Source organism: Petaurus breviceps, unplaced genomic scaffold, assembly GCF_028583685.1.
Source record: "Petaurus breviceps papuanus isolate PSGF00001 unplaced genomic scaffold, PetGlider_PUasm1.0 90133, whole genome shotgun sequence".
Lineage (NCBI taxonomy): Eukaryota > Metazoa > Chordata > Mammalia > Diprotodontia > Petauridae > Petaurus > Petaurus breviceps.
The window spans coordinates 1,081,224-1,102,308 of record NW_027187182.1 but is presented as its reverse complement, the minus strand read 5'-3'; the positions used below and the strand labels follow the sequence as shown (position 1 = coordinate 1,102,308).

At 41.6% G+C, this 21,085-nt stretch overlaps 1 protein-coding gene across 2 annotated transcripts in view; it reads right to left on the bottom strand.

Moving 5' to 3' along the window:
• The window catches only part of LOC138176686 (mitogen-activated protein kinase kinase kinase kinase 4-like), a 228,437-nt gene that overhangs the window by 206,084 nt on the left and 1,268 nt on the right, over positions 1-21,085 (bottom strand). For both annotated transcript variants that reach the window (XM_069107490.1, XM_069107491.1), the window contains exon 2: positions 11,631-11,696. In XM_069107490.1, coding sequence (XP_068963591.1) covers positions 11,631-11,696 — 66 coding nt within the window. The remainder of the gene's footprint in view (positions 1-11,630; positions 11,697-21,085) is intronic.

Below are 21,085 nucleotides of genomic sequence, written 5' to 3'. Positions count from 1 at the left end.
ATGTAGCATGTAGCGCAGGGGATCACTTTCACTACAGTAGCAATCTCAATAGGGCTTATTTTCGGGGGAGGGCTTATTTTAGAGGAATCTTACACAGTAAGGGGAGGGCTTATTTTCGGCATAGGTCTTATTATCGGGGAAACACGGTAGCAGATAATTGGTGATGTGGGACTGAAGGTCAGGGGAGAGACCTGGGGCTGCAGACAAAACATATGGAATCATCTGCATAGAGGTGCCAATTAAACTGATAAAGTTACCAAGAGAATGAATATAGAAGGAAAAGAGAAGGCCTAGGACAGAGCCTTGGGGAACATCCATAGGTAAAGGGTGTTGTAGGGATGATAATTCTGTAAAGAAGACTAAGAAGGAACAGTCAGACAGGTAGGAAGACAACTATGAGGGAGCAGGGTCATGAAAACGCAGAGGAAAGAGTATCCAAGAGGTGGTGGTCAACAATATCAAATAAAACAGATAGGCCAAGAAGGATGAGGACAGATCATTAGACCTGGCAATTATGAGATAGCTGGCAATTTGGGAGAGAGTAGAGTGATGAGGTCAGAAGCCAAACTGCAAAGGATTGAGGAGTGAGAGGAGAAAGCAGCAAGTATTGATAGCCTTTTCAAGGAATTTTCAAGATGAGGGAAGGGGGAGAGATATAGGATGACAGCCTGAGGGGATTGTAAGGTCTAATGAAGGTTTTTTTTTCAAGGATGGAAGAGACTCGGGTTGTTTGAAGGCAGCAGGGAAGCAACCAGTAGAGAGAGAAAGGATGAAGATTATAGAGAAGAGACTATGATTGAGGATACAATCTGCTGGAGAAGACAAGAGTGGATGGGATCAAATGCACAGGTAGAGGGGAGAAGGGCCACCTCTTTGTAGGAGACTAAAGGAGAAGAGAGGATGTCAGAGTTTTGAGATGAAGAGAAATAGAAAAGAGGGAGCTCATATCAAGTAGTCTCAATTGTCTCAAAGTAAGAGTCAAGTTCCTCAGCGGAGAACGGAGAGAGGAGGTGTGGGAGGATTGAAAAGGGAAGAGAAAGTTTGGAATAGCTTCTATGGGGAGTGAGATGGGGATTCAAACAAAGAGGAATAAAAAGATTGCCTTCCTTCAGTGAGAGCCCAACTGAAGCTAGATAACATGAAACTAATATATCTAGTCAGTACAGTTGTGAGATTTCCTCCAGTTTGGCAAAGGGGGCATCCAGGGCTGAGGTTTTCCCATTGAAGAGCTGGGATAGGATGAGGGTGCAAGGGATTTGGGAGCAGAGGACAGTGTAAATGTGAAATGGCTAACTATGATTAGAGAGAAGAAAGTGAAGTCAGAAGACAGGTAATGGCTTGAAAAACACTGGTGGGTGGATGGACTGGAGATCTTGATGAGAGCAAAGAACATTGGATGGGTGAGGCACAGAAGGGGATGGAACTATGGGAAATTATGGTTAGATAGCAGAATTAGGAAAATATGCATGAAGGTAAGGACTGATTGTTTCATGTTTGTCTCTATCCTCAGCACCTAAAACAGCGTCTGGCACCCAATAGGTGCTTAAGAAATGCTTGCTTGCTTGATTCTGAAATCTCGCATGGAAGCATGAATTCCAGGTTTGCCTTCTACTTTTCCCTCCTCTCCTTCCTACTTGACCTGAGCAGACCCTCCTTTCCTTCAGTTTTCTATGGCATCAGACAAACCATGTTCTACTAGGATGGAGGAACACCAGATGAGGACTTGGAGTCTCAGAGATGTTCTCTTTCCTTTGGGAAGGATATGAGCTAACCAAGGTTTAAACATGTCAGTTCCTTCATGGACCCAAGTCTTTCCAATTGCATTTGTCAGGCCTGGTGTCTGACTGGGCCTACTTTAAGATGCACAGGCAACAGTGACCAGCATGGCCAGTCAAAAGGAAGCTATGGACGGTGGATCCTCATTTGGCACTATTTGGTTTCCCTGTGAGGCATGGAGCTTCATGAGTTCCCTGAACTTCTGCCTTTCCAGGCTGGTTCTTCTGTGGCCTGTTCTGGCTGACTCTTGGCAGCCTCTTGCATTAACCCAGCTCATGGTTTGGCTTCAGTTCCTGTCTGCTGTCTTAGCTTTGTTATTTCTCTGCAGCCTGTCCTGTCCCCCACCCTCAAACTGATCTCCCACCTGCCTCACCCTAGCTGGGGCTGTTAATCCCTCATTTTCCCCATTGGACAACATAGGGGCTTTCCACAAACACCATTCCTTTAGCCCACAGTGATTTCTGCTTTCCTCCAAGTAAATGCTCAATCCCAGTCCTCTTTTTTACTAGAGGAAAAAAAACGTACCCATGGGGTCTATCAGTGACATTAGCAGGAGCTGCTGAAACCTCAATTCGTTTAAAAAAAAAGAAAAAGGAATCATAGTTTTAGAGCTGAAATAGACTCCAGAGACCAGCTAATTCAACCCCTTCTTTTTACAGAGGAAGAAACTGAGGCTCAGGAAGACAAGGTGATTTACCCAGGCTCACACAGCTAGTATTTCTTTTCCTGGCTCCCAGTCCAATGCTGTATCACTACCCCACACTGCCTCATAAAGACATCTTTTATTATCTGTGAAGTTCCCAAGTCTCTCCTCTCTATTCCTCTCCAGTTCCAGATTGTTTTCTGTCCATAGTATAATTATCCTACCAGCTCAACCTCAATGTAATGAAAGCAGAATTGTTTATCTCTTAAGCCCTGCACACTGTCCAATTTTTCCATGACCACTGATTATAATCCCACTTTGCCTTTCCTCCAAGTCTGAGACCAAGGACTCTCTCTTTTACAGCCCCTACACAGATTCAGCTGCTGAGCCCAGCTGCTCCCTCCTCTTACTTTTCCCAGAGACCCCTTTCCTTCTGTCCTGCTCCCACCATTTTTAGGACATATAAGCAGGGGTACAACTTGTATTCTTTCCCTCTCCATTCCCCTTCCCTCTCCATGGGTGTCAACCAAGAATCTCAACCCTGCCCTAACCCCCTGTGGTTTGCAAATGAAAGAAATGTGGTGAGCAGTGATTCCAAAATTAAATTAGGCAACAATGCATTTAGCAGTGTTTTGAAAACAAACTGTTGTGCTCGCTGAAGCGTTTCCAACAGATGGGGTCATGCCGTGAGTGGCAGGCTGTCATGAAGTCACACTCACAGAATCTTAGAATCTCAGACTTGGAAGGGATCAGCTAGTCCAACCCACGTCTGAAAAAGGAACTTCTGGATCACATACCCAGCTAGAGGTCAGCTAGCCCCTGCCTGAAGACCTCCAGACCCTGCTGCCACAAAGGGACAGTGACTGCTCTGGTCTCAACAAGCGTCAGGTTTCCTTCCTGTCTGGACTTGAAAAAAATAAAACCATAAGCAGCATAAGGATTCTTGTTCTTACCTCCTCCATAAATGAGGGCCATGCTCTGGACCAACCCCTAGCAAAATTGACACTTGAGTTGCTTTTTCATTAAATATGAGCCTTCTACATACTTCTTTCTGCCCCCCTCCTTACATTCTACAGCATACATGTGTGCAGGCAATGGCTTTGGTGCCATGCGTGGCCATAGAAGAATGGAGAGTAGCAGAACTCATTTGGGAACTGGACCCAGGATCTTGGCTTCATTAGCATCGAGCCCCAAGTCAACCTCTTTAAGATAAAAAAATCAGTATCCATACTTGGGAGGCCAGTCTTCCAAGCACACTTCTGCTTCCTCAGTTTCTCTTATGACTAGACACTGTGTCATTAGGTGGAAAAGGAGAGAAAGGAAGGGGGCAAAAACAGAAAAGGGGGGATCCTCTTTGATGAAATTCAGCAAAGTTTAAATAACTATACAACCACTCCCACGCTAGGAGACACTCTCCTAAAACAGTTGGAATTCCAAGTCCCCTTCGGCCTGGGAGAGAGCCCCCTTCCCTATTATCATTCCCCAGCTTCTTGCCAATCTTATCTCAGTGTCTCCTGAGTCCCTGTACTACTTCTCCCTGCCCTTCCGCTGGGCCCTCTGGAACATCTGTTTTTATTCTTAAGAAATTTCCCTGTACCTTAGACCATCCTTTCTTTTCTTTCCACCTTTCTGTCAACACAGGAACCTGGCTGCGCAAGAAGACACTATATCCTTGGTCATACTCCCTAGCCAATACACTGCATCAGAAGGAGGAGTGTACGTACTGCATACTCTACTTTCAGACCCTCCCCTTTCCAAATCTATTATAAATTGTTCTTCTGGTACTGCTTATTTTGCTCTGTATCTGTTCATACAAATCTTTCTAAGTTTTCCCGAATTCTTCATATATATAATTTCTTCTGGCATAATAATAGTCAATTACATTCATTTATCACAATTTGGGTGATCACTTAATGGGCATGCATTTCCTTCCAATACTGCGCTATTTAAAAAAAAAGTTACTATAACTATTTTCTGCATATATGGGACCATTCCCTCTGTCTTTGATCTCCTTGGGGATATATACCTACTAATCCTATCACTGGACCAAAGGATATGTAGAGTTTAGTTACTTTTTGGAGTGTAATTCCAAAGTGTTTTCTAGAATAGATAGACCAATTCATAACACCACCAAAAGTGCTATAGTATGCCTATTTTCCCACATCCCCTTCAATACTTACCATTTTTGTCTCAGGTTGATTTTCCAATCTTGTGTGTATAAGGAGAAACCTCAAAATTGTTTTAATTTGCATTCCTCTTATTATTAGCAAATTAAAGCATTTCTTCCCCACCCAGTATCTTCTCCACACAGCAGCCAAAGTGATTTTCCTAAAGTGCAAGTCTGACTATGTCATTCTACTATTTAATAAATTTCTTGTTGCTTCTATGATCAAGTGCAGATTTAAGTACAGGCATTTAAAGGTCCTCAATAACTTGATCCCAACTTACCGTTCCAGACTTAATACATATTATTCCCCTTGACATACACTATGATCAAGCCAAAGCAGTCATTTTACTTATCAAGAAGAACTCTATATCCCAACTCTGTGCCTTTGCACTGGCTGTCCTCCATGCCTGGAATGCCCTCCCTCCCCATTTCTACCTGTTACAATACAATACTTCAAAGTAGAGATTGAGCACCATCTTCTAGAAGCAGCTAAATGATACCCCAGTGGATGGGGCACTGGGCCTGAACACAGGAAGACTTGAGTTCAAATTCAGCCCCAGACAGTAGCTGTGTGACCCCAGACACCCACTTAACCTCTGTTTGCCTTATTTTCCCTGTCTATAAAGTGAGGATAATAATACCTACCTCCTAAGGTTGTGGTGAAAACCAAATGAGATAACATTTGTTTAAAAAGAAAAGAAAAGAAAAGAAAAAAGAAAAGAAAAGGAAACTTGGCCCGTTGCCTGGCATGTAGTCGGCACTAGATAAATGCTTATGCCCTCTCCTTCCTTCCCTGTATCTACATGAAGCCTTTCTTGATTTGCCCAGCTGCTAGTGTCCCCCCTCAAAAAATTATCACATACCTATATACACATCTTTCCCCAAGGTACACTATGAGCTCTTTAAGGGCAAGGACTGTTTCACTTCTGTCTGTTATCCTAGAGTTTAGCACAGAGCCTGGCACATAGTAGGTCCTATATAAATGCTTAATGATAAATTGTTTATTTGAAATTAGAAAATGCTAATGCTCTTTCATGCCTACTTTTTCTCATTATTTTCCTTGAGATTTTTTTATATTTTTTCCTCTAAATGAATTTTGCTATTATTGTCTAGTTCTACAAAGCAATAGTTCTCAAATGTGGTCCAGGGACCCTTAGGGATCTCTGACACCCTTCTGCAGGGTCCCCAAGGTAAAAACTGTTTCAATAATAATAATAATACTGAGAAGTTTTAATTCCTAAAAGGATAAATTTCAATAAATATAATTACCACAAATTTAGGGTGTAATTTTTAAGTGTGTAAAAGGGGTACCAAGTCCAAAAAAGTCTAAGAACCAGTGATATAAAGTAACTTCTTCATAGTTTTAAGGATATAGCACTAAATATACAAATTAATTTTGGTAGCATCATCATATTATTATAGAGATGCAATCCAGCTACAAATACTGAATCTCTATATTTTTGTAAAAATCATATTTAATTCTCTCTCACTCTGTGTATACACACACCCCTTGTTGTTGTTTTTTGTTGTGTGGTTTTTTTTGGAGGGGGGAAGGCAGGGCAACTGCAGTTAAGTTACTTGCCCAAGGTCACACTGCTTGTAAGTGTTAAGTGTCTGAAACCAAATTTGAACTCAGGTCCTCCTGACCCCAGGGCCGGTGCTCTATTCACTGCACCACCTAGCCACCCTTTGTTGTTACTTTGAATGGGATTTCTTTTCTATTTTATCCCTGCTGAGTTTTGTTAGCAATATATACAAAGACTGATTATTCTTGTGGGCTTTGTTTTATATCCTGCTCTGTGCCTAAATTATTCATTATTTTAGGTGACTCTTGAGGATTCTCCAAGTAAATCATATCATCTACAAGGAGAGAATATTAGCTGCATATCACCTATGTTTATTCCCTTAATTTCTTTTTCTTATGATTGTTATAACTAATCATTTCTATAACTATTATCAAATAATAGTCATCAGTGAAGATCCTTGCTTCACTTTTGCTCATATTAAAAAGGCTTCTAACATTTCTTATTCCATTACAGATAATGCTAACTGTTGGTTTTAGATACCAATTACTTGTCAACTTAAGAAAACATTTGTTAAACCTTATGCTTTTAGCACTTATAACATGAATGAATGCTCTATTTTGTCAAAGGCTTTTTTGTACCTATTGATATATTTATGTGATTTTTATTATTTTCTTCATTAATCTAGCCTATCATGTTTATAGTTTTCCTAAAGGTAAAGCATCCTTTAAGTCTTGATATAACTATAACCTTGTCACAGTGCATCATCTTTTGAATATAATTCTGTAGCTGCTTCCCTAATATAATGAATAATTTTTTTAAAACAATCGGGGTTAAGTAACTTGCTCAAGGTTACATGGCCTGTTATTTCTGGGTGTGGTGCTGACTATCTGAGCCCAGATTTGATCCAGGTCATCCCAACACTGGAGCTGGTGCTCTTACTCGCTGAGCCACCTGGCCGCCCCTAAGCAATTGGGGTTAAGTAACTTGCTCAAGGTTACACGGCCAGGTGTTTCTGGGTGGGTGCTAAGTGTCTGAGCCCAGGATTCAATCTCCAGGTCTTCTCAACACTGGAGCCGGTGCTCTTACTCGCTGTGCTACCTAGCTGCCCCCATATAATGATTATTTTAATGTCGAAATTAATTAATTAATTAATTAATGCTTATTTGTAGTTTTTCTTTTCTGTTTTTATCCTCCCTAGTTTGCCTCCTGTCTTGCTCAAGGACTTAAGAACCTGGCTCACTCTCTTCTTCTTTACCCAAAACACTTGAATTTCAATGTGCATGTTGATACAACCTGTCCTCCCATTTCATTAACCTCCTCATACCCCCTGACTTGTACCTTCACTGTGTCTCAGTTCTCCCTTACATCTCATTTCTTTGCTACTGAATTTTTAGATCTGACTCCTTTCTCTTCCTTATTTTCTGTCATACCTTACTCTTAGAAATATCATTCCATGAAGGAAATAAGGTCAGATGGAAGCAATGTTGTATGGTGGGGGCTGCTCTCTGTCAAGTTATGAGTCCTAATCAGTCTTTCCTCCTATGTTCTCTTAGTTCTGGTTCTATGACTCCCTACTATGCTGGGTACAAGTTGCCTTGGAGTCTAATATATCCCCTCTCTCTGAGTTGTGATATACAACCCTTTCTCAGAGAAGATGGTCTCCTAATAGGCAAATCCTCCTTCCACACAACCTGCCTATGTTTCTCACCACAAACATACACTTGCATCAAATTATGTCTTTACCCCTTCAGTGTCAAGGTAGCGCTGGGGCAAGAGTAGCTTTCAAATGTACTCAATTGGAGCTATCCCTCTGTGCTGGCATGGAACCATTAGCGGCAGCTTTTTAGGTCTAGCCACTTGGCCAGTTCTAAATGTACCTAATTATACATTCCATTAGCCCACATCACTCTCCGTCTTTTCCATGCCAAGAATGAGAGAGATTTTATAATGTGCTTTGATAAAATCTAGGTAAGCTAGATCTGTAGCATTCCCTTAATCTACTAGTTTAGGGATTCTGTCCAAAACAGGAAATATGGGTAGTTTGGCTTATCCCTGATGAAACCCTGTCTTCTCTTTGTGATTGCTGCTTCCTTTTCTGGATATTCATTAACCCTCCTTTTAATAATACTTTCCAGAATTTCGCCAGAAATAGAAGTTGTGCTCACTGGCCTATAAAATCAGTTTTATTTGATGCCCTTTTTTCAAAGTTAGAATATTTAGCCTTCTCCAATCCTCCAGAGTCTATCATTTTCTAAGATCACTGATGGTGGCCCAGCATTTTCATCTGCCAGTTTTTTCACTACCCTCAAAACATAGCGCATCTGGGGCAAATGACATGAACCCTTCAAGGGCAGCTCAGAGCTCTTACTATCTCCTCACTTATCATGGGCATCATTTTGCTCTATCCCTTGTAGTTCAAAGGTCACTCTCCTAGCCAGAGAAAACAGAAGCAAAACAAGAAGGAAGCAGTTCTGCTTTCTCTCTGTCATCAGTTATCATAATCTCAGCCACCCTGAGCAGCAGGCCTGTGCTTTCTTTGATCTTCTCTCTTCCTACCCACCTTAAAAAAACAAAATCAAAAAAATCCTAAAACCTCAAAATACCTTTTCTTCTGTTCTTGGTCATCCTCACCAGTCTCAGCAGCTCATTCTGACCTTTGGAACTCTAGATACTATTTACAGGACTATATCACCATATTGTGCTGTATTGTATGGAGGTAGCTGGGTGATAGTGGAGAGAGCACTGGGACTCTTTTGGAGCCTAGGTTGAGTCAGGAAGACCAGAGTTCAAATCCAGCCTCAGGCACTTACTAGTTATGGGCCCCTGTGCAAGTTGCAATCTCTGTTTGGTTTAATTTCTTCAATTATCAAATGGGGATAATAATAATAGCACAATAGCACCTACCTTGCAGGGTTGCCATGAAGATCAAATGAGATAATATTTGTAAAAAGTGTTTAGCACACAGCCTGGCACATAGTAGGTACTGTATAAATGCTTATTGCCTTCCCATCTGTCTTTGCCTCCATCTTTCATACATTTTTAAAATCGAAGTTGACTGGTAACTTCTATCTGCATCCACATCAACCACTTCAAACAACCCCTCTTTCTTCTAATCAGAAATGTTTGTCTTTGTACCTTCATAATTTCAAACTTGGGTATTTTCCATCCTTCCAAGGCTGACTTTTGACTTCTTTTATTCCAAGGAGCCTTACCTGTACTCCCTTGGAACTCTCTGAAGTCTGCTCTCCTAAAATCTAAGGAGCGTCCCTGACTATGCCAAACTTTTCTGTCCTTTCTCAGTCAGCCAAGTATTTATTAAATATTTGCTGTGTGCAGGTATTGTGCTAAACCCTGAGGATACAAAGATAAAAATGAACCAGTCTTTGCCCTTGAGGAGCTTGCACTCTAATTTGGGAGATGTGTAAATTAGTAGGCATTTAAAAAATATAGTATGTGGCAGGTAGTCCTAGAGGGGACAGCAGTTGCAGCTGGGATGTGGAGTGGGGGTGAGGACTGACAAAGGACTCCCAGAGGAAATAAGGGAAGAAATATGAACTTGTATCCCAACACTTCAGAGGTGATGATACATCTGAACCTGAGCAGGTACATGTGTGTGAATATGTGTGTGTGAGTAGATACATGTGTATGTATGTGTAGATACATACATACAAACATACAAACACAAGCAATTGCTATAACCCTCTGCCCCAGAATTACTTCAGTATAGATGACTTCTAAAGTCATTTCCAACATCAGGATGTTGTGATATTTATGGCTGTCTGGATAGGATCCAACATTAAATAATATATTAAATATATCTATATACATATATGAGTATATATATATATATACATACATAAATATATCTACAACTAAATAAGTTAATTTTTATGGAGTATTTACAGGGTAAAGAAAGTATACTTTCTTCAGAACTATTCCCATAGAATAACACTTGCTTTTCTCTTGAATCAGTTTTTTTCACTCCCAGCACAATTTTGGGCAGTGGCCCAACTGGCCCAAACCATTACAAATATTGATTTGTGGGCAAAGTGATCAGTCACGATGTGTCTAAGTAGTCATGTGACTGGCGGGACTATAATTCTGGACCTTCACCGAACTGAAAAGTTATAGTGAGAACTGCTTAGAAAGAGTTCTGCTACTGTACAGTCAATATATCCTGAGCACATGCTGGTCCCAACCAACACTGGTCCCGACACAAAAGACTTTTCACTTGAGAGTCTTTGAAGAACACATATACACCCACCAAACAAAAGAAACAGGGTTTTGGAAGGTTGGGAGAGAGAAGATTGCATTCCATTTTCAAAATGGACTGTGATAGTTTCTTCTTTAAGCTGCCCCAGGACTCTCCTTTGGGAATGATAAGCATTGCCAGCTATCACTGATTCTGCTGAGCAAGCTTGCTTTGATGCCTCCTTCGGAGAGATTAAGTGTTTCGGGCCTGCCTGCTCAGCTATCCTTGGCAATATCGTAGTTAACAACTGACACCAAGTTACTTTCTTGTCATCTGGAATGGGAGTGGGAGCAGATTAACATTGCCCCTCCCCTAGTCAGACTGGATTGAGGAGCCTTGACATTTTTTCTGTTTCTTAATAGACACTCCCCTCCTCCCCAGTTCAAAACCAATTCCTTCCTGGAAGAAGGTAACCACCTCCACTGACCTTCAGAGCTGGCAAAGATAAGATATTGCATTACCTTTGGGGGAAGAGCTGAGGGGCAGACCTGGATACTAGCAAGGAAGAGCATATGACCTTCCTACTGTAGACAGGGCCTTCAGACACAGCTTTTCTGGGGTCTCTCTTGTCCTTTGGTGGTTGCTGTATTTTTTTTTCCTTTGCCCTCCAAGTAAGATAAAGAGCAGAAGCTTGGATCAACTCTTATGCTCTCTCTTGCCCCCTCCTGGTTGCTCATGAGAACAGCAACCTTTCAGCTCTGCTTCCCTTCCCCTCTGGATGGCCAGTAGGGCAAAGTAGGGCAGAGCCAAACTTATTTCCCCCCTTTTCCGAGTGGGCCTCTTTGCCTTTCCTTTGCTCTTTTGCTCTTCCCAAGGGCCCATATGATTGGTATCCATTTTCACCCTCCTTTCAGGAGGACTTGTATAGCCTCGAACTTTGTTTCTTTTTCAGATTGGATCTTCATTAAATAAGAAGGATTTTAGATAGGTTTGCACATTTGCACCACATTTCCTGTGATAGTGCAGGTCCTAGATGATTCTCATTGTCTTTAATTAATACAGTTTAGTTTTGGGGGCCAGTGGCCAGTGCATACAAGATCCCCAGAATACCCGCCCACAACAAATTTGGAGTCAAGCAAGCTTGGGAATAGAGAGTGAGTGTAGAATTCATTATTTCTCCCTCTACCTTTCCAAGGAGATTGATCTCCATGCTGCTCCCAAACAAAGCAAGTCCAAACTTAGGAAGGCTAATTTTACATGATAGTATTGTCAGGATATAGTAATGGCTTTACTAGAAAACGTCAAAGGAATGAAAAGATAGCAAACCTTATAGACTTGTCCATAGGTACCATTTCCAACCACTTGAACTAGTTCAAATATCCCCGCCGGATCCTGTAAAAGGAAGAGAAAATATAGTTATCCTTTGTGCGGAAAGGAGTGGATATTTAAGGAATGGACTTGAATTGTGTTTCTAATAGACCCTGCTCACTGAGAACACACATGGAAAGATCACAAAATGTCAGATCTAGAAGGGCATCAAGTTCAATACCCTCCTTTTACAGAGGTGGAAACTGAGGCCTGGAGAGAGAAGGAAAAAGGAATGCTCAAGGTCACAAATGTAGTAAGAGGTGCAGAGCCAGGATTCTTTGATCCTTTGACTCCACATCTAGTGCTGAGGACCTCTGCTGGAGACCTCCTTCCAAGATGATATGGAACCATTGACTACTTCCAGGCTGTCCATTCATTCACTTCCGAAGTCATCTAAATAAATGTATTATCATTTTGTTCCCATCTCTCCATTTTTTCCACAAGAAGAGCATAAGATAGTCACATGACATGAAACTTCCCCACCCTCCTGGTTACAACTCAAAAGACTGGTATTTTTGCAGTTTAATTTTAAGTACATGTGGTCATTCCTTTTTTTTTAACTCCCTTGCTAATTCCATCAAAGTCTGCCAGTCTTTTTGCATAATACTATGCCTTTGAGAACCCTCAATCCACTGCTTGTGCAACTATTTAGTGACTATATGGCCGAAATCTAGTGCTAAAAGGTCCTTGGAGGCCACCAAATCTCAACCCCTTATCTTACAGATGAGGAAACTGAGGCCCAGAAAGGGGAAGTGACTTGTCCAATGTTGTACAGTGAGCAGCAAGGCCAAGATTTGAATTGTAGTCCTCTGACTCCAAATCCCATGCCCTTTCCACTGCACCAAAAAACTTCATTAAAAAAAAAAAGAATTTACTCATAGTTTGACTAGAGATTAAACAAGGCCCTTAACCTCTCTTGCCCCAATTTTCCTCATTAATAAAATGGAAACAATGAGGTATCATGGCTCCTTCAGTAAATCCCTTACCCCTCTCTGGACCTCAGTTCCCTCCTTTCTAAAGTGAGAAGACTAAAACATGATCTCAAAGGTCCCATGTTTGTCTCTAACACACAATGAGTCTATGATGTCCTGTGTCTTGCACTATAAAAAACCCTCAAACTTCTTTACTGGTTTAAGTGCAAACTAGGGAAAATTTCATTTGCTCAACAAATAATTAGTGAGTATCCACTAAGGTACGATACTTCCGAATGAAACGGGTCATTCACTTGTTCACATCTGTCTGATGCTGTTCTCCATTGTCATCCACGTCCAAATTCAAGTCTGATAATGGGTAGAGAGGTAGATAATTCTGTGCACTAACTGAATGTGTAACTGAGTCTCTGTGGGAGAAACAACTGGGCAAATAGGCTGATTTTTGATGGAATTCTTGCTGTATTTTGGTCAATATAGATACACCCACTTACCTTCTTTCCACAACACATCCAGTCCTTACTGATTATATGCAGCCAACGATATGACTCATGAAAGAGTCCAATGGTTAGATTCAGGTGGGACACAGAAAATGGATGGCTCATGGTCAACCAAAATGCATTTATTAAGCGCCTACTATATATTGGGCACTATCTTAGGTTCTAGGGATACAAGGATAAAACTGAAATTAGTCCTTGCCCTCAAGGAGTTAATATTCTATTGGGAGAAACAATGTATATACATATAAATGACTATATACAGAACTGATACATACAAAGTAATTTTGGCAGGGTTGGGAGTAGGGAATATCAGGAAAGGCTTCCTGTAGAAGGTGTCCCCTGAGCTTTTGAAACTCACCAACTCTACCTCTCCTTGGCTGGATACAGCTCTCAATCATCTGAGAAGGCAGCTCCCTTCTTTACCAAAACTATTTTCAAAATAAATGTCACCAACAGACAATCTCATCAATAATCAATTATTTCATGGCTCAGGTCTCCTTTTAATTGTCCAAGTTAAAGAAAGGTTTTTTTAATCAAGAAATTAGAAATAAAAATAGATCATTCTTAGGGTGATCTTGATATAAAATTTGTTACTTTTGTAATAACTCATAGTGAGATTTATGTGATAAAAGGTGTAGCCAACAAAAGGAGTTCTTCTGTATCTGCTTGAACCATTTATCACCTTAGCAGAATTCATCTATAGATATCATTGGGAGATTTATGGGAAACATTATTAACTTGGTAGGATCAGTCTGTGGCCATCTGTCAAAACCATCAGTCATGTTAGTTGATGCCTATTGATATCACTGACTGAAGAACTATTCTTTGTTTCCTTCAAGGTCCTTATTTGGGCATTGGAAGGCACAGAATTAGTGAGACTAGATTTTCTGCATGTGAAAGGACCACTTAAGATTCTCTTTAGAATTTCTCTGAGATTCTTTGAGGACAAACCCCATTCATGTTCTCTAAAATCCTTTTCAGAGTCCCATGCAATAAAATTAATAAAGCAGGCCCTTTTTTTTGGACTTGGATACAGATAGCTGTGATCATTCAAAAGTCGACTATTAGGGAAAATAATTGATATTGTTTCTATATTTATTCAGAATTCATTTGAGCCACATCAAAGTTACTTTAGAAACATTATTCCTCCCCTAAAATAAAAAAAAATGTTCTGATACTTCCAGCATTCTTATGTAGCAGAAGTCTCCAAGATTCATGTTTTGGATCAAATTTCACCTTCCCTAGAACATGTAAATGAAATGTTTTCCTATGTATCTTTCTCTGGTATCTTTCCTTTGAGGTTTACCCTATTTATCTCCAAAGTAGGTGCAGTGGAAAGATTATTGGATATGAAGTAACAAAAATGGGGTTTCAATCTCGGTTCTTCCCCTTACTATCTGTGTGGCCTCAGCAAAATCACTCCCCCTCCCTGTACCTCAGTTTCCTTCTTCATAAAACAAGGAGGTTGGACTTGCTGGCCTCTGAGGTCCTTTCAGATCTAGAGCTAGGATCCTATAATCTTATATTAGTAGATAACACTGAGAAAAAAAGTGCTGTGTTTTAGAGGCACCATATTAAAACTACAATTTGTCTGTTGTAAGACAAGCCGTTTTTCACTATTTTTTCCCCTAATGCCTCACTTACTAAGTGACGTGTGGATGTCTAAAAATGAGGTTTAAGCTCTGGACTAGGACAGTGGCACCCTGAGTTCTCTCAGTTTTACCACTGACCTGCAGTCAGAGGCAAAAATGTAAATTCTATAACCTCAAGCAAAATCTAAGAAGGAAAATTTGATTTCAGAAAACAGCTGTCCATCAGAGAAGCCCTCCTTTCACAGTCTTCCAAGCCATGGGGGCTGCTTGGTTGTCACTCTATCTGCAATGTTACCTTGAGAATGAGTCTGGGGTCTTCTCCCTGACACAGTTTTCTTATATCTAAAAGGAAAATCACCAGAAAACAAGCAAACCCCATCCCATAGGCAGTGCTTCTTAAATTGTGCGTCGTGAAAAATTTGGTAACAGTAAAAGGTTTCTGAACGTGCAATGACCAAAAATTAATTCAAAATCAAATGTGTAATGCATCTGGGGTGTTTCTGGCATCGGGCAACTTCACTGCAGCCATGGTTCTGAACACAAAGCATGCACACTTTTCACTGCCCATACCCTCAAGCCACTCAATGCATAGAGGACTTAGAAGAAGCTGGTAAAAACTAAGCTATAGGTTTAGAGATTTAGAGCTGGATGGAATCTTAGAGGTCACTGAACCCAACCCACTCTCTTATTTTACGGAAGGGGAAACTGAGGTTAGAGATGCTAGCTGACTTGCCAATGATGACACAGTGTCAGAGGAAGGATTTGAATACAGATCCTCCTGCCTCCAAGCCCAGTACACAATGTGTTATGCTATGCTGCCTCTCATGAAGTCCTAAAGCATTCTGTAAATAGTTCCATGAAAAGCAGCATGGCTTAGTGGGTAGAAAGCTGGACTCAGAGCCAGGAAGACTTGAGTTCAAGTATTAACCTCTGACACATGCTGGCTTTGACACCCTGGGTACAGTTGCTTCATTCTTCTTTTCTATTTTTTTTTTAAAGCAATCAGGGTTAAGTAACTTGCTCAAGGTTACATGACCAGTTATTTCTGGGTGTGGTGCTGAGTATCTGAGCCCAGATTTGATCCCCAGGTCATCCCTACATGGAGGTGCTCTTACTCTCTGTGCTACCTGGCCGCCCCAGTTGCTTCATTCTTTAGTGCCCCAGGAAGCTGTAGCAGAGCAGATTCTGATCTGCAGGGCTACAGAGAGTTCCTTCCATCAACAGGTTCTGTCTAAGAAAAAAATCCTATTTGCCTATATGGGGTTTTGTTGTACTTCTGCATACACAGAAAACCAGGCTGACTATGCCTGGATATACAGGACACTTCAGGCCTGCCTCCTCTAAGCATTAGTATTTCAAAGTGCTGTGATTTTAAATTTAGCCTAAGAAAAAGAGAATTTGGAAGAGACTTTGGTGGGTTAGAGGAAAGAAGAGACTGGTCTCAGGAAAGTCATCTGTTATACTATTCTAGGCACATGGGGACCAACATGGAATTGCAGGATCGTAGACTCGAGGACCTTAGATATCATTTAGTTCGACCCCATTATTTTACAGAGGGGGAAACAGAGATCTGGAGAGGCAAAAAGACTTGCCAAGGTCACCCGAGAAGTAAGTGGCCAAAGCAGAATTTGAACATAGATAAATCTGACCCCAAGTTATCTGGAAAGAAGAAATGGTAGGATTTGGCGGCAGCTTGGATTTAGAAGATGAAGGAGGGGAAGAGTCACAGGTAAAACCAAACTTCAAGTAGATGTGACTAGAAGAATAGCAGGAGCATTGGTGGGCCTAAGGGAAGGCATTTGGAGGAGGAAAATGATGAACTCTGAAGCCTTGAACTAAGAGTAGCATTTCCAAGGGAAAGTGCCCATACACCATGGGAACATAGGAGAAAAGTCCACAAGCAAGGGGCAAAAGCTAGGGATGGAGAAAGCTGAGCGATGTCTTCACATAGGTAATAGCTGAAGTCATGGAAAAACCTGAACTGGAAAAGGGCAAGAATAGAACCTTAGGAGTCGCTCCCAGTTACATGGTGGGGGGAGAGGCAAAGACAGGGAGGCCCACAGAAGGGAAAGTCCCCAGCCTAAGGTCACTTGGATCCTCTGGCTCCAAAGCCGCTGCCCTTTCCAGCACTGAAATAGCTGACAATGGAGTCTAGGGGAGGTGGAGGGGTCCAGAATAGCTAGGAGGGGTTAATGGGCTGGGTGAAATGGGAGCAGTGAGTGACTGAAGGGCAGAGAACAGGTTTGGGCAGTGTGCTGGGGGAGCAGGAGAGATGGCAGGTACATTAACATATAAATAGAATGCAATTGCAAGAGAAATCATCTGCTGTTTTGGATTAGCCCAGTCATTGCCTTCCTCCATGCCTGTATAATCAAAGATAATGCAAACTCAAAGACCACAATGATCAGGAAGGAGCATCACTGCCCTTTGGGACAATCAACCCTCGGGATTTGGGGACAAAGAATTAATCTTACAGCCCCAAAGACTTTGCTTGGGAGTGTACACTAGTTCAGGTATGGCTAGCTGTGTGAAAGATATGAAGAGCCTTAAAGGGGTAGTGCCTTGCACTTATGGGAAGTCCTCAATGCTACATTACCAATAACCACAGTCAATTCGGCAGCCTTGGCTTGGAAATGGACATCTTAGTTGGGGGTGAAAATTTCGCCACGCCTTAGTGACAAACATGAGGGGGCTGGACCAGATGACCTCTGGAAGGGCCTTCCAGCTGTTATTCTATGCTTTCTTTAGCTTCTAGACACGTGTCAGAATTCTTTGGATCTCTCTCTCTCCTTGCATGTCTGTCCCTGTCCCTCTCTCTCCTCTTTTCTTCTTTTCTCTTTCTCCTTATCTGTGTTTCTCTTCCCCTTCCTTTCTTTACTCTGATTTTTTTTCCTCTCTCCCTCCCTGTATGTCTGTCCCTGTCACTCTCTCTCTTCTCCTCTTTTCGTTTCTCTTCTCTTTCTCCTTATCTGTCTCTCTCCCCCTCCCTTTCCTCTCTTCTTCTTCTTCTTCTTCTTCTTCTTCTTCTTCTTCTTCTTCTTCTTCTTCTTCTTCTTCTTCTTCTTCTTCTTCTTCTCCTCCTCCTCCTCCTCCTCCTCCTCCTCCTCCTCCTCCTCTCTCTTCCTCTCTCTCTCTCCCTCCCTCCCTCTCCCTCCTCTACTATTTTTGGAGAAACTAAACTTGCAATCATATCATCATAGGAATACCTAGTAAGGAAACTCCCTCTACCAATACATATATGAGAACTGCTGGGACACTAAGGTTTTCCATGACTTATTCAGGGTCACATAGCCAGCAGATGTCAGAGGCAGGATTGAACTCAGATCTTTCTAACTCTTCGGCTAAAGACAAGACTGCCATTCTAGAGTCTATTGTGTCAAGCTGCCTCTCCTATTGTTTTCGCTAAGGAAATCACACTTAATGCCCTCTGATTTTCATAAAGATGTCTAACACCAAAGCGTTTAGACCCTCTCTTCTTTTTCTCAGATCACCAAGGGAAATAGCGGGCCCAGTTAGAACTATTGAGGCTATCGTGGTGGACTTTGCCTTAGATCCTTGGAACATCCTTGTTTGCTTAAGCATTATCATCATCACCTGAAACGTACTGGATAGATCTCCTAGCAGGGCCAAGTCCTTAACAATCCCACTCATCTATTTTCCCTTTGCTAACTTTCAAGCCTCTATAGTCTGCACCACCACTTATTGCCAAACTCTTATATTTTCTCTTGACAAGTGCCAAAATTCTGACCCATACATTCATCATTTGGAGGGTAGTTATTGTAATGCATCTTACCATATGCTGGTTTTCTTGCTTATTTTTATCACCTGTAGGATGCTTCAAAAAACAGGACAGAGATGGTGACATTACATTTCTCCAGAAACGTGTCAGATAAATCATATACATTGAAATCCCAGAACAATGAAATGGACCTGAGTTGCCAATGTTATAGTGGATTCATCCAGGACCATCTTAAAGGTTTTAAGTGTGTGTGCATGTTCTTGTGTGTGTGTGTGTGTGTGTGTGTGTTTGAGTGTGCACTCATTTCAATTGAGAGAACCTTCCACCCAGTCTATGGCTAAGGTCCTTGGGAAAACTTGAATCTGGGGGAAATTTCCTCAACACAAAAGCTTGGGAGCTGATGAAAATCCAAGCAAGTAAGGCAAGTAAGAATGAAAAATTTAGAAAATAAGGGTTTGTCCTGGCCTTTAGTGGATTAGATGCAACTCGAATCTAGACAATGCCACATTCAGTTTGGGCTCTGAAGCTAGGTGCCAAAGGGTCGGTTCACAAATCTCTTTCCCACCACTGTGATGACAATCTAATTTATTTATACCTAGAAGACTATTATTGCACGTAGCTTCTCTTTGAAGATGAATGCTTTCTCCTTTATCTCCTTTGGAAAGGCAGCTGGTGTTGTGGAAAGAACACTAGATTTGGCAGGAGAAACCTGGGCTCAGTGACCCTTACTAGCTTTGGGATTCTGGGCAAGATATTACCTCCCCCCCTCCTCGCCATTATTTCATCTGTGCAATGGAGTTCAATGATCCATCGATAAGTATTTCTTAAGATCCGATATATCAGGCACTAGGGGTTAATATTTTCGGCCCCTGCAAGTATCACAGGGTTGTCAGGAGGAATGAGCACTGTAAGCCTTAAAGTGATATATAAATGTGAGTTATTCTCTTCCACATTCTTAGTTTGAAATCAGAGGACCAGGACCAAGGACATGACCCAGTCAGTGTTCTCTCCCAATTTTGTTTTTCTTTAATGTGTGTGGCAACAAGACCCTCTCTTCTCCTTGGGTTTGGAATTCCCTGCCCCATCATTTCCACGAGGATTTTTCCATTCCTCTCGTCATTTTTAGAAAATAGTTTATTCGGTTTGCCTGTCTGTGGTTTTGCATATTTGCCCTAGTTTGCTTTTCTATCTCCCCTACATGAGGAAAAAAGGCTGCATTCGTTCTTTTTTTCATGGGGGGGGGGGGGGGGGAATCTAAACTGACCTTGAAAATTCTGTTCAGGGTTAAAAAGCACCACCTGCGGTGCCCACTCCCATCTCCTAGTTTGGAACATTTGCACAAACTGTCCCCCCCCCCCTACCCAGAATGCTCCCTCTCCTGACCTTGGTCTCTTTAAACCCTTAGCTCCCCTTAAGACTCAGTTCAAATGTTACCCCCTACGAGTGGCCTTTCCTGATTCCCCCAGGTGTTAGTCACCCACAACCAGCCCCCACCCCAACATAAGCCTCCCAAATTACTTTGTAGACTCATCCAATTTATGTAGCTGCCTATATGTGGACCCCCTGAATAATGTCCTTGAGGGAGGAAATGGGTTTTTTTCTTTTTCTTTTTTTCTTTGCATCTCCAGAATCCAACACAGCGTTTGTCACCTGTAATAAGTACTTAAATACATGCTCATGGAATTGAATTTAAAAATAATCAAGAATAGAAATGGGGCATTTTCTGAGTGGAGCCATGGAAAGACAAAATCGAACTTTTAAAAAAGCTCTGTTTTTATTTTTAAAGCAGCATTAGCAATTACAGTGCTAATATCTTTGATACGCTGAACCGGTTGATTTTTTTGTGGATGAGATAACTTTGCTAAATTATTTTCCACATACTACCCCTTTAAAAATCTCAATATATAATGAGAGTGACAGAAAATATTTTTGATAGATTCCATCTTCCTTGGTTTGGTTTTGTTTCGGGGGTTTTGGGGATTTTGATTGGCAGGACTCAATCCTAAATACAAAGGGGACAGTCTAAAAATGTCATCAGAGTGCAGTAATACCTATGTATACCAATGGGATTTTCAAAAGTCCTTTCACCTAAGGTTAATATTTAGCTTTTCTCAAAACAGACAAGCATCAAATGCTCTGTTCTTAAAGTTACCCCTGCACTCATTCCACGGAGGTGCCTGCCTGCCTGCCGCTTTTGCAATACTCAGCTGCATTCAAGGGAGGCTGGGAATAAAATAATTTAGAAAAAGAACTCAGTAAATGTGCTTGGTGGGGTGCAGTAAGAGTTCGGGGATTATTGCAAGGGAAAAAAGATGGTTCTTCCAAAATAACACTAATGTTAGATAAAGCATTTACTAAGTGGCCACTATGGGCCAGGCACTGGGCAAATTATTATATTACTATGTTAATATTAATAAAGGTCAGGCATGGGGTGGGGGGGAGATCCACAAAGTGAAACCCCCCCAACTTTACCAGAAGCAATTTCGGAAGAAATAAATGATTGTGCCAAAATCAAAATTACCAAACTATCAGGCATGGGGGGGGGGGGAGGTTATCTGCCCCTGCCCCTCCAAACACCCCCCACCCGATGGGTTTTGGGGGGGGGGGGAGGGGTGTTTCCCCCCTCCCCCCCTGCGCGGTCCGTGCCTCCCTC